The 12,541-nt window shown below is 36.7% G+C and overlaps 2 protein-coding genes across 2 annotated transcripts; both read right to left on the bottom strand.

The window, feature by feature from the left end:
* Positions 1-2,851: 2,851 nt before the first annotated feature.
* LOC101297067 (probable WRKY transcription factor 70-like) lies at positions 2,852-4,762 on the bottom strand. Its single transcript, XM_004302544.1, has 3 exons — positions 4,305-4,762; positions 3,759-3,863; positions 2,852-3,657 (listed from the first exon to the last, which is right to left on the bottom strand). Exons 1-3 carry the CDS (start codon positions 4,700-4,702, stop codon positions 3,126-3,128), a joined length of 1,035 nt encoding a protein of 344 aa, XP_004302592.1. The 5' UTR covers positions 4,703-4,762; the 3' UTR covers positions 2,852-3,125.
* Positions 4,763-9,361: 4,599 nt separating this feature from the next.
* LOC101297362 (probable WRKY transcription factor 70-like) lies at positions 9,362-10,641 on the bottom strand. The gene is made up of 3 exons (XM_004305030.1): positions 10,301-10,641; positions 9,719-9,823; positions 9,362-9,611 (listed from the first exon to the last, which is right to left on the bottom strand). The coding sequence occupies exons 1-3, from the start codon at positions 10,639-10,641 to the stop codon at positions 9,362-9,364; spliced, it is 696 nt and encodes a 231-aa protein (XP_004305078.1).
* Between the last annotated feature and the right edge of the window lie 1,900 nt (positions 10,642-12,541).

The following is a 12,541-nucleotide window of genomic DNA, read 5'->3' as shown; positions in this document are numbered from 1 at the left end:
CACCAAAAAATTGGTGCGTACGTCCGCAGCTGAGAAAATCCATACATATATATATATATGTATAGTTCATTCACATAGCTAGTGTAGAGAATTCATCGGATATAGCTCATTCATTTACAATATGGTACGAAAATAATTATCTGAGTTGTGTGTTAAATTAAAGAATTAAATTCAGTTTACCCCCTTGTGGTTTGGGGGTGGCTTCATGTTAGTCCCTACACTTTTATTTTCATCAGTTTACCCCTTGAACTCTTCAATTTCTGTCTGCCGTGCCCAAATTCTCATATTCCGTTTGAATTGACATTTAATTATCAGCAGTTAAGATCCGATTTGGACATATAAGGTCTGATTTGCCCAAATTCTAGATACTGGCCTCACAGTTAAGGTTAAAATTATTAGCAGTTAATGTCCGATTTGAACAGAATATAGAACATTTGGTCACGCCTGAGGAAAATTCAAAAGTTTGAGGAGTAAACTGATGAAATTGAAAATATAGGGATTAACATGAAGTTACTCACAAATCTCATAGGGGTAAACTGAATTTAATTCTAAATTAAAAGAGATAGACACATCAAAACCATATATAAAAACTGAAAACAGATTGGATTGAAGCTTATTTTGACGTGTAAGAGTTAACTCTAACAACCTTCACAATGATAAGATAATAACTATTGCATTCGTTATCATAGTCTTATAGCTTATATCTTAGATCATATTTAACAAATTTTCTATACTGGCTCCTTAGTCATTTTAGAGAGTAGCGAGTTTAGCTTTTAATTAATTTTACCAGCTCCAACAGATTAGCTAGTAAGTGGCTAGCTATTTTAACTTTAATTTGACTATATCGCTCTCTAAATATAGTTAGTGAGATGTGGCTCCTCTATAATTTATGTTATTCTTTATGTCATTTTAAGTAATATTAAAACCCATTTAAGTTAATTTTTCTTTATTTAATCATCAATAATATAAATCAAACTTTAGTTGAAATAGAGAGTACGTATTAGTGTAGAGTTATTTCTAAAGTGATTAGCTAAAATCTAAAATGACTTTTTAGCTGTTTTAGCTAAAATTTAACTACAATACGGCTAACATTGTTAAATATGCTCTTAAGAGGTCATTACATGATCGATCCTTGACAATGGAAGAAAGAGAACGTACATAAGGTTTTGTCACGTACGGACAAGAAAATTGGACTAGTTGCAGATCGAGTTGTGATTCACGTTTGTAGTTGAATACTTATGTCACATAGCTTGACACAGATATGTTCACACAAGAAGATTTTGGACTCGCTAATAAGGATGTACCAAAAGTCAAAATTGTTTGCAGAAGTATCTAAACCAGCTGTAGATCAACAAACAACTTCCATGGAATCATGAATAGATTAATTATGCGTGTCAACAAGAATTAATGAGTAGTTTTGGCCGAAGGAAGAGGATACAATGGTTTAGTCAATGCACAAGATGATCCAATGCCGTGTCTGCGAGTGTAGTGATAGATAAATCTTATATAACTGAGCTTAATTTATGCGCTAGTGGTTGTTATAAGTCCTTTGGACTTGAGACGAGATATATTATTGTTCTTTCTGAGCAACACCATCAAGATGTATATATATTTGGAGATAAAGTTGAAAACTTGTCAACTTGAAATGATCCTTACAGGAGAACAAAACCTACTTCATATGCGCTCCATCCAGTGACAGAAAGAACAAGCTAAATGTATTATCGATTGATCCCCCGAAGGACAAGCTAGATGTATTTCTGGCTGGCTAGCTGCGATAATACATTTAGCTTGTTTTGAAGTAGCTTGTTCTTTCATATACGCTCCTTTGAGCTGAATCATTTGATGAAAAGTGAGACATATATAGTAGCTGATCGATTTGCAACATATATGCATCACTTTTTTTTTCTTTTTTTTTTTTAAATTGAATGACATATATGCATCACTTGTGAAGAAAGGAAATGAGAAAATTTTGATGACTCTCACTCTCTAGGTATATATCATCACATATTTTTTACCAAAGGGTACACATTATGTTCTGTCATATCATAATGTGTACCCTTTTTTGAATAAAATAGGATTAATTCAAAAAAAGGTACACATTATAGTACGGCAAAACATATGTTTAGCAAGATTTATGCATCAAGATTCCTTTTTCTCTTTCCTTCCTTGAGTATTAGTTGTATGAATTTGGCTTTTCTACTTGGATTTATGTTGCTTGGATTTGCTTGGATGACTTCTAACAATTAGATTGAGTACAATCTAAGACCACCATGTCATTCTATGTCATCCTTACTCAATTTAATGGTTATAAGACATCCAAGCAAATCCAAACAATTTAAATCCAAGCAGAGAATCCGGATCTTGGTTGTATACCTACCGTACGCGATTCACCATGCATACTATGTTATCAACATACTATATATTGATAGTTTGATACTTCCTGAAAAAAAAAAAACCATTGACATAGAAAGAACAAGTTACATATATTATCACACGCCTAGTACTATTTGATCTAACGGTATAATCTCTCCTTTATAAATGAGATGTCGTGAGTTCGACTCACAAAACAAAAGACTCGTTGTAGCATTTGAGTTGTTAAACTGATTAAAAAAAAAAAATGTAACATCGCACTAAAAGTATCCTAATTCAAAGCTATAAGACATTCGTTAAATTGCATTGTGCGAGTCAAAATCAGACTTTAGAATATTAACTATACAAAGAAATTGCACTGTCGAACTAATTGTTCATTCTATGTTATTCAAATTTGAATCAAATTGAATTTAAACTCCACAGGAACAGGTTCTATCCTCCATCTATCCATTTATTTTTTATTTCTTTAAAAGAAAAAAATAGACATCATCATCCAAGTAGCTAGATGAAAAGAATTTCACTTCGAGCTCTTATAATTATCACTTTGAGCTACAAGCTCTTATAAAAAATAGACAACATCCAAGTAGATGAAAAGAAAAACTGATTTTGTTGCTTGACGTGCTTCTATTTCTGAATGATCCGTCAGGTGTTTACATAATACTTAACACTGAGAAAGCAACGTACTGATTAAATTAATAGACTGAAAATTTGACTTTTCCTACACATTAAGTACCCAAAATACAAGTACGTTCTCGTCAAAATTCATATGAAAAATCAACTTCAATGTCGAAGCATCCCCCCATTATCCTAGAAATCACATCATCGTGATCGTACACGGCCGTTGAAGAGAACTCACTGTTGAGGTCGCCGGAGAACTCACTGTTGAGGTCGCCGGAGGACTCAAACACACCTAGACCCGACGACATGAGATAATCAGACGACGACGAAGATCGGTTGTGGTTGGTCATGTGATCGTGATCACTAATTGGTTTGATCATCTCTTCTTCCTTGACGCTCTCTTTTTTGATCGACGTGAAGGCTGAGAAAAAGGGATGTTCTTGTTTGCAGGACAAAGCGTTGTCGGTGCTGTCGAATCTGATCATATTCTGGGAAGTCTCTTGACGACTTGAACAATCCAAGATGAGCTCAGGATCTCTAAGAGAGCCGGTGCAAGTGTGATTGCCAATGTATGTGGTCCGAAAGAGTTGGGGTTCGTCTTTAATCCTCTGAACGTGTTTGGTTGCCTTGCAGCCTTGATCAAACTTATGAGTGCACCTGAAGTAGTTTCTGCACGTACACAGAGTAAAACTTAATTAGTTTGAGTTAAAATAAATCAAACATTAATTGAATCTGTCACTATGAAATTAGTAGCATTTTCGTATGTTTACCTTGGATGTGTGGTATTTAGAATCGTCTTTTGTCCGTACTTTCTCCATGCATGACCATCGTCCACTAAATCCAGAGTGTCTTTGGTCCACGAATGTAAAGTTTTTCTGCAAGTAACGAATAATAATTAGTGACAATTATACTTAATTAATTGTAACATAAAGGTAAAAAGGAGAAGTAAAAGATATGTTTTTGTTTTTTAAATTGAAATTACAATAATCTAGATAATAAAGCAAGTAGATGTGGTCACTCATTTACTTAATTAATTCTAGTTTTGAATAATAATTGTGATAATAAAACATAACATACGACAAACGTCACATGAATCAAGAGCCAACAACCATTTAAACCTTATCATATAAATAACCGTTAAATTTTTTCTTCTAGCTAGACCACATACGTTTAACTATACACCGTGGATTCGAATAATCAATCAAATGTTATACAGAAATTAAAACACTGTTTTCTCTATCCGTAAAAGTTAATCACTAATAACATGTATAACGACATATTTAATTAACTAATAATTTATTAGCTTTTTTAATTACCTTCTCTTGTAAGAACCCCTGCGATCCTTAAACGTTTCGGTACTCTTGCAACTCTCTTCATTGGAATCCTCCGACTTCATAGCATCGTCATGAACTAAATCCCAAGACGATGAATCAGGGCCAGCAGTAGCAGAACCAGAAGCAGTAACAGCACTTATATTACTACTATTGGCTTGAATCTGAGAATAAATGAGCTCCTCCTTAGGCTCTTGACTCCCACTCAAGATAAGAAGGGTGTTGGTGAGCGACCCCAAGATCTTCGTAACAAGACCCTCCGCGGATCTGACGTCACCACTGAGAACCCCCCGAAGCTGGTTAGCCATCTCCCGACCTTGAACCAGCTCCTCCATCACCCTCTGCCGGTTCGACGACACACTCTTCGGCCAAGTCCACTCCATAGTCGATGAGCTAGCTTCCGAGTGTTTAGTATCTTTATTTGTGGAGAAATAAGTGTCGTACAGTATATGAGTCTCTCTGGGAGCGTGGTTTACATTTATAGAGAGTCAATAGGTTATGAAGGAAGATGACCGGAAGCTGGAGGGGAGGATTCATCTTGACCCAACACAATCTGGCGCGGTTGTAGCACACCAATGGCTGGATGAGCCTCCACGTCGGACTGCATATAGTGACAAGGCAGGACGATGTCATCCGATTATGTCAGATCCTGTTCGTCACCCCACTAGCTGCAACCTGGCCTTGCTGCCCTGTAATTAAAACGATATGATTTACAATTCTAATTAGGGCTAATAATTTAAGTTTAATTCTTCTTTTTTCAATTTCAAGTTGTTGGGAAATCTATATAGTATATCCTATCCTAATCCGAAACTATTAGTAATCTATATATAATCTTATAATTATCAGATCAGACAAATACTAATGGGGAATTAATTATGTGGTTTAACGGGGACAAGCAGAGTACTGTATGATGTGATTAGAGGCAAGGATGGGGTTAATTATATTTAGCATTCAGTAAGACGACAATCAGTTGGTAGTTGCATGTTAAAGGTCCTTGTTCCACGGAATTATCATTCAAAGTCTCAACGTGTATCCAACAATAAATGGGAGGTTACTATGCTTACAATAATCTCCCATGAAGTAAATTGATGAAAGGTAGATCCATATTGAGATTCAAATTTATACCACAATTTTTATTATATTTGAACACACCTACGTACTTTAAACACTGAAAATTGAAATAAAATTCAATGAAACCACTCGATTACGGTAGGGGTTTAGGCACAAATTTAGTAGATTATGATTTTTTTTGGAAATGTTCTTAAATTAAGTTTTATCTGTTCAGGTAATATGTTAATTTGGACCGAATCGAACCTCGTCAAGTCATTGGCAGTATGTGCTTGAATTGTGTATATGTTTGAGAGAGGTATCTTCTTCTGTCTTTGTCATTTTTTGGTGATTTCTTTGTCTTTCTCTTCTTTTGTTTAAACTTGTTCAGCATGGATTCTAGGATGAATTCTTAATACAATTTTAACCTCTTCAAGATCGAGTTTACTTCACATTACGTATCTTTTCATGAGCCAATCTCGTGAAACTCCTGGTAGTAAATTAGTTTAACCGGATCTGCACCAACCTCGAGTGCTTACAGCTTACAAATATATGATTATAATCATTATATAACCACTCCTGGCTTTAGGTGGATCATTGATCATCTTAATCGAGTTTAGCAAAACGGAGAATCTCTTAATACTTAATGAACTACTTAATAAATTAACATGCTCTGTTCATACGAGGAATAAAAAAACCAGAAATGGCAGTGCCCTCTTCTACTGCACGTACGCATGTGATTTATCCATTGCTATGTTTGAGATCAAGCCGATGGAATCACATGCCTTGTCGATCGAGATCATGCAAGTCCTCTCTATCATTCTGGGCATTGCTGGGTGCCAAGAAGCCAAAGCAGATTATCGTCGTCAAACCTAAATTACAGATTTGTTTTATACATAAGGGCAAGATAAGAGCTAAAAATATTCAATCAATATCAACTAGGAACAATAATGATGTTTAGTTTATTGCCTAGTTGTTAAGCGTCTCTTTGTTAAGCGTAATAAGTTGGGAGGAATATATCCAGACGACGACGTAACCCAATCGAGGGTTTTCAGAGTCGATCAGCATGACCAAACAGAAAGACGTTCACACCCTGATGCTGGTTATATATAGCAGCTTGCTTCATGCATGACCTAGGAGGGAAGTGCCCGGCCAGTCAACACCTTGTGTTAGTTAGGAGAGTAATTAATCAATTAATCTTGTTTTCTTAGATCAACTTAATTACTAATAATATTTCAGTAATCTAGTTCAGATCGAGGAGCTGTACAGCACGTATGTAACATATATTGAAGGGTCAACACTAGTTTCCATGACATGTTGAACTAACGTGTTCTGCAGATTGCGTTCTTGAGGGGAATGAAAAGAAAAGAGAGAAATGGAAGCTTAGTTTTCTTGGTTTTACACCATAGAGTGTGGCTGTGTGGGACTGGGAGGAGGATAGTTTAAGTTGAAGTTGTCAATTGCAGGGAGGGAAATCTAAGAACATATGCAGTTTTGTCACGTATGGAACATTAGAAATTGGACTAGCTGCTTGCAGATCGAGTTGTGATGCACGTTTGTTGTTCGAGATCAAGATGCAAAATTACATGGAGTATTGAATAGTTTAATCATGTCAAGAAGAATGAACTTGTAGTTTTGGTCGAAGGAGGAGGGCATAATATGGTTTTGGTCAATGCACGAGATGATCCAATGCCGTGTCTGCGAGTTTAGTGAGAGATTTTATATATCTGAGCTTTAGGCTTTAGTAGTTGATAGTCCTTTGGACCTGGGATAGATTATTATTCCTTTCGAGCAACACCATCAAGATATTTGGAAATGAAGTTGAAATGACAAGGACAGCAGAACAAATTAACCCTACTTCGATTCATATGCGCTCCATCTATCCTCCATCTTAAGTAAGACTAAGTAGCTAGATGATTTGCTACATCATTCGTGACGAAAGGAAAAGAGAAAAGTTTTGATGACTCATAGTATAGTTGTTTATAAATGCATCACAAATTTATAACCAGAAAATCGACACTACTGAAGGTAGAAAATACAATTTACACAGAAAGAAAAAGAAAATGAGTCTGCCTAGGGCTTCTAATTTCTTAGAAATAACTGAATCCTACCCTATGTTTGATACTTTTCTCTTCTCCTTCTCGATCTCAAGTGAGTATCGATCTTTTCCTCTTTTACGTGTCAGACTCTGTCTAATAGGTCAAATTACAGAAGAAATAACTGATCGAATGTTCTATTGCTAGAGTGCGAATGACAGTATGAGGAATAATCTTCTTTCAATACGTAATATATACCATGGTTTGTTCAAGCTGTTTATGTTGAAAGACTGGATTATTGCGTACAAGATCGAAGCAGGAAATCAATTTTCTTCCTGTCAGCTAAGGAGGAGAACTATTAGTAAATCATCTTACTGTTAACAATCTGAATATTTATGAAAAAGTCACTGCCTTTTACACAGTATTTGATACACTTCTCATGTAATACTAACTATAATATCCCTATCCTAAAATTTTGAAGTTGAGTTTTGGGATTAAAATAACTATTTATAATCACCATTTTATATAGATTTTCTGTTTGCTAAAATTTTAAAACGTGTTTTCTACAACTTTTTAGTTTAAATAACCACGATTTTAAAAAACAGGTTGAAGATTGCTTATTTAAACTGAGTTTTAATAAAATTACGTTTTTAAACCACAATACCAAACTAAGCCGAATTATGGTCGATCAGTCATTATAATCTCAAGTTCAGACAAACATGTTGAGGATTTGAGCCAACTAGAACTTATATGAGGCATAATTAGCGGCTAAAGGATACAACTTAGATGAGACATTCCACTAGTTTTTGCGCCAAAAAGAAGTAACCGGTACATTTCGAAGAAATTGAAAGACACGAATAATGACTACGCACACAGAGTAATACAAAACAGTTGATAGTAGTGCAAGACATATGGGTACTCATCAAAGCATTGGCAAAATTTCTTGAGCAAAGTATTCCATCATGGCCGTGTCCTCGTACTGAAGCTCCGTCATTGCTGGGAACCTGCTGCTGGCCGACTCGAACAGCATCGGTTGATCCCGTTGCACAAGATAATCACAAGATAGTGATGATGATTGGCTGCTTGCTGCATGATTAGATTTAATGATCTTCCTTTCGATTGATGTGTTGGATGAGAGAAAAAAGGGTGTTCTTGTTCGTAAGGTAAGTTGTTGTTCTCAAACAGTGGCGGATCCAGGAATGAAAAGTTATACAATATTTTTCTTTTTTAAGGTTTGAAACCCAGTGGAGGCTCATCCTCACGCCTTTATAATTTTCAACCATAACATACACGGGGGGGGGCATAAAACCAAACCCCTTCAATCAACAACAACAAGCATAAACATGTTTTAAGCAGAATTCAATCCACTAATCCACTATGGATTCGCATCATTCATTCTGTATACAACAAGGGGAACTTCTCTTTGTTAATTGAAGTTGTCTTAGCATAAAAATTGAAAAACCCCAATTGAAGCATAACAGAGAAACAAGAGAATCTCAATTCAAGATTGAAAGCTAAAAAAAAACAATGAACGGGTGACTGAGTGTTAAAGATTTAGTACCTGGCTCTGAAATTGATTGAATAACAAGAAGAGGAGACGAGCTGAGAGCCTAAGAGGAGAGCGCGCCGTGGTTCTGTGGATCGCTGAAGAAGTGAAGAACCCTTTAAGACTAAAGGCTGTGCGAAGTGAAGGACTAAAGGCTGCAAAGTGCAAACGAATTAAACCTCTTTAGCGATGTCGCCGATGTGGTCATGTGGATAGCTGAAGAAGTGAAGATGAATCTGCAGAACCCCTTTTCTTTGTGTGCGAAGTGAAGGACTGAAGGCTGCAAACAGATGTAAACCTCATTCTTCTTCTTTTTTCTTCTTTTTTTTTCAAGTGTAATGGGCTGAAATATATATATATATATACACCCATACTCCAAGGTTTTTGGCCCAAATTTCTCTATGGGCTGTAGCCTAGATAACCCTAGGCTTGGATCCGCCCCTGTTCTCAAATGTGATCATAAACGTGGAATTAGACTCTTCTATGGGACTACCACCGATTATGTTATCAAGGATGAGTTCAGGAGATTTGAGTAAGCTATGTTTGCATGTGTGATTTCCGAAATATGTAGTCCGAAACAACGATGGATCATCTTCAACTTTCTGCACCTGCTTGGTCGCCTTGCAGCCTTGTTCATACTTATGACTGCACCTGAAGTAGCTCCTGGATATATATAGATGTAAATTAAAAGTAAAATTGGAAACTAATGGAATAGCAGCATCATATATATGATGCACGCATGTCCGTACTTTTGGGTTGAATATGCATACCTTGGGTGCCAGGCATTAAGGATCTGTTTCTGGCCGTACTTTCTCCATGCATGACCATCATCATTGAAATCAGGAGCGTCTCTACTCCATGAGTGTGAAATTTTTCTGCAAGTGATTTACAATAAGCTGCCATGATCAGACATAAACATATATATATATATATATATATTATTTTTTTTTGTANAGANANATAATATTTTAACAACTTAACCTAAACAGAAAAAAGCAAGTTTTCTTTCATAACTCCCCTCCCTTACTTTGAATCGAAAATGCTAAAATATACGTGCTTTGTTGATGTATTGAACTCATCCGTTACAAATTTACAAGTATGTACTACGTGCCACATGAATCAAAATCTAACAATCGCTTATATACCTAGCTATAAATGAAAATACAAGATTTCTACAACTAGACTCCTGATGTATTTGAATATCTAGCCTTTGAACAATCAGTAAATCAAATTTTCAGATCAAGAAAGAAAAAAAACAAAAAACAAAATCAAACCCCAATATCTTTCCTGAATCCTGAGTAAGCTAGCTTGATTTGATGAGCGAGTATGAGAAACTTTGTTTGATGTATTACCTTTTCTTGGAAGAACTACTACTATCCGTAAACGTTTCCCTACTCTTGATCGTCTTGAGAGCATCCCAGCTGGAAGATGATTCTACTATAGTAGGAAGAGCAAAAGTACTACTACCAGTACTGACTTGAATATGCTCCCCCTTAGACTCATGATTCCCAGTTAAGAGGGAAAGGCTAGTCGTGAACGAGAACACAATCTTCTTAACAAAACCTTTGGCCAACAATCCACCATCACTATTACCGACTACCGAGCGAAGCTGATTTGCAAGTTCATGCCCTCGGAGCAGTTCTTCCTTTACCTTTTCCTGAAGTTTCCGTGAAGCTGGCCAAGTACACTCCATGTATATATGATTAGCTTAATTTATGTTTTAGGTGTGATATGTGAAGACTCTTTAGTCTGTCAGATACCCTTTTATATCAGACGAGGAAGCCGTACAGGTCATCATCTTTTAGTGCAGCGCAAGAAAGAGTAGTGAGGACTAGAAGGCTAGGTCATGGTCATCTTCGATGGCATCACAGCAATGGTGAATGACATCTGCTTTTGCTAATCATCACGCACTGATTAGGGTTTACTTGGAGAGGGGCTTTACTCGGTGTCAACAACCAAAGCATTCCCAAACCTAAAGAAAGAAGAAAAATTATTTGTGGATTTCCAAACCAATAACAAAGATCAGTGCTGGATTTATGTCTTGTTCTTTTGCTAGAGGACTTTGTTTTTGGTCCAGCCGCCCCTCTGGAAGCTTGGAATACAAGGTTTTTAAATATTATGTATAACTAGTAAAATTCTGATGCTACATATCTTCATTAACTAGGCTTTCAGAGGTCATCCATGACATACTTTCCGACGGTACGTACAAGATTATATTCAATTCTACGTACGTACACATCAGCACTACATCCATATCCATACATCAGATTCTTTTCCACACTTTGTTTCTGAAGGACCTCCGTTACATTACCTCATGTTTGGCCTTTATGGAGCAAATTAATTTGGGAGGAGTTATATTTGTACTTTAGTAGAGAACTAGTATAGCAGTGAGGAAGGTTTAGGGTTTTGTAGTTGGGTTCTGAGGTTGGGATTGAGGATATTTGTCGCAATTGACATTTGTCTTGAAACCCTTGCTAGCTTTCTTCGAAACATGAACTTGTTTGGGCGGAGGATTCTTAGCTAGGGTTTCGATCGAGGTCTGTTTTGATCTTTAATTATATTCTAATTTGGTGGTTCCATAGAAAGGCGACTATACAACATGGATTACTTACGAGCTAGGCTATATAAGTCGGTATACAAACTTCGGCGGTTGGTTTTGGTGTGGAGGATTTTGCCTACTAATTATAAGTTTGTTGATACATGGTATTGATAAACAAGTGCCAGCCCTAAAAACCAACCCTCGCTCAGATGAGGGACGACCAAACTAAAACAAAATAAAGCCGGAAAAAAAAAAAAAAACTAAAACCAAACTGCCAAATAGCCTAAGCCCAAGGCCTACCAAGCCGAAGGACAGATCAGAACAAATTTGCCGCTTTCTCTCCTGACTCAACGCCTCCACGTACTGCATCACATCTCCACATACCACCATGGCCATCGCTACATCACAGAACTCGAACCACGCCTTCGTCTACTTCTCTGTCGAAGCATCACCCATCAAACCCCAAAAACAGATCCCCCGTCGTCTACTTCATTATCCATCTCGGCCAACTGGCTATCCGATCAAAAAACTCATTGTGCACCCTTGGCCCTTTAACCACCGCAAACCGTCGACTCAGCCTAGCAATCTGGCCCCAACCAAATCCCAACCATGGCCGCTTGATCGAACCTTCAAGCAGTCATCACCTTGCACGAGAAAGACTAAAAACGACCTCTCCAACTCCATCCTCCAAGCCCAGCCACCGACCGCTAACCATAGATCCTGTCCGGCTACACTCGATAGACGTCAGCATGGCCAGAGATCGTCACAAACGTAGCTACGCAGCCGGACGAGAGAGAAAAATTCTCGAAACCCTAGTTCCAAAATTTGCGGAACAAAAAGAGAAAAGACTTCTAAGACCGGTCAGAGGCGCTCAGACTGATTACTGCTAACTACAATAATATGAATTCATTTTTTTCTCAAAACTACATAATTTTCTGCCCAACTCCAATATAGAATTAAAGTTTTTATTTTTATTAATCTCATTATATGTAAGACAGTAATAGAACAGCTTTTGTCAACCAAAATAGAAAATTAAAATTATTTCAAAAAGAAA

This window comes from Fragaria vesca, linkage group LG6 (assembly GCF_000184155.1).
Source record: "Fragaria vesca subsp. vesca linkage group LG6, FraVesHawaii_1.0, whole genome shotgun sequence".
Lineage (NCBI taxonomy): Eukaryota > Viridiplantae > Streptophyta > Magnoliopsida > Rosales > Rosaceae > Fragaria > Fragaria vesca.
Note: the sequence above shows the minus strand (reverse complement) of the source record. Positions and strands in the feature narration are given on the sequence as shown.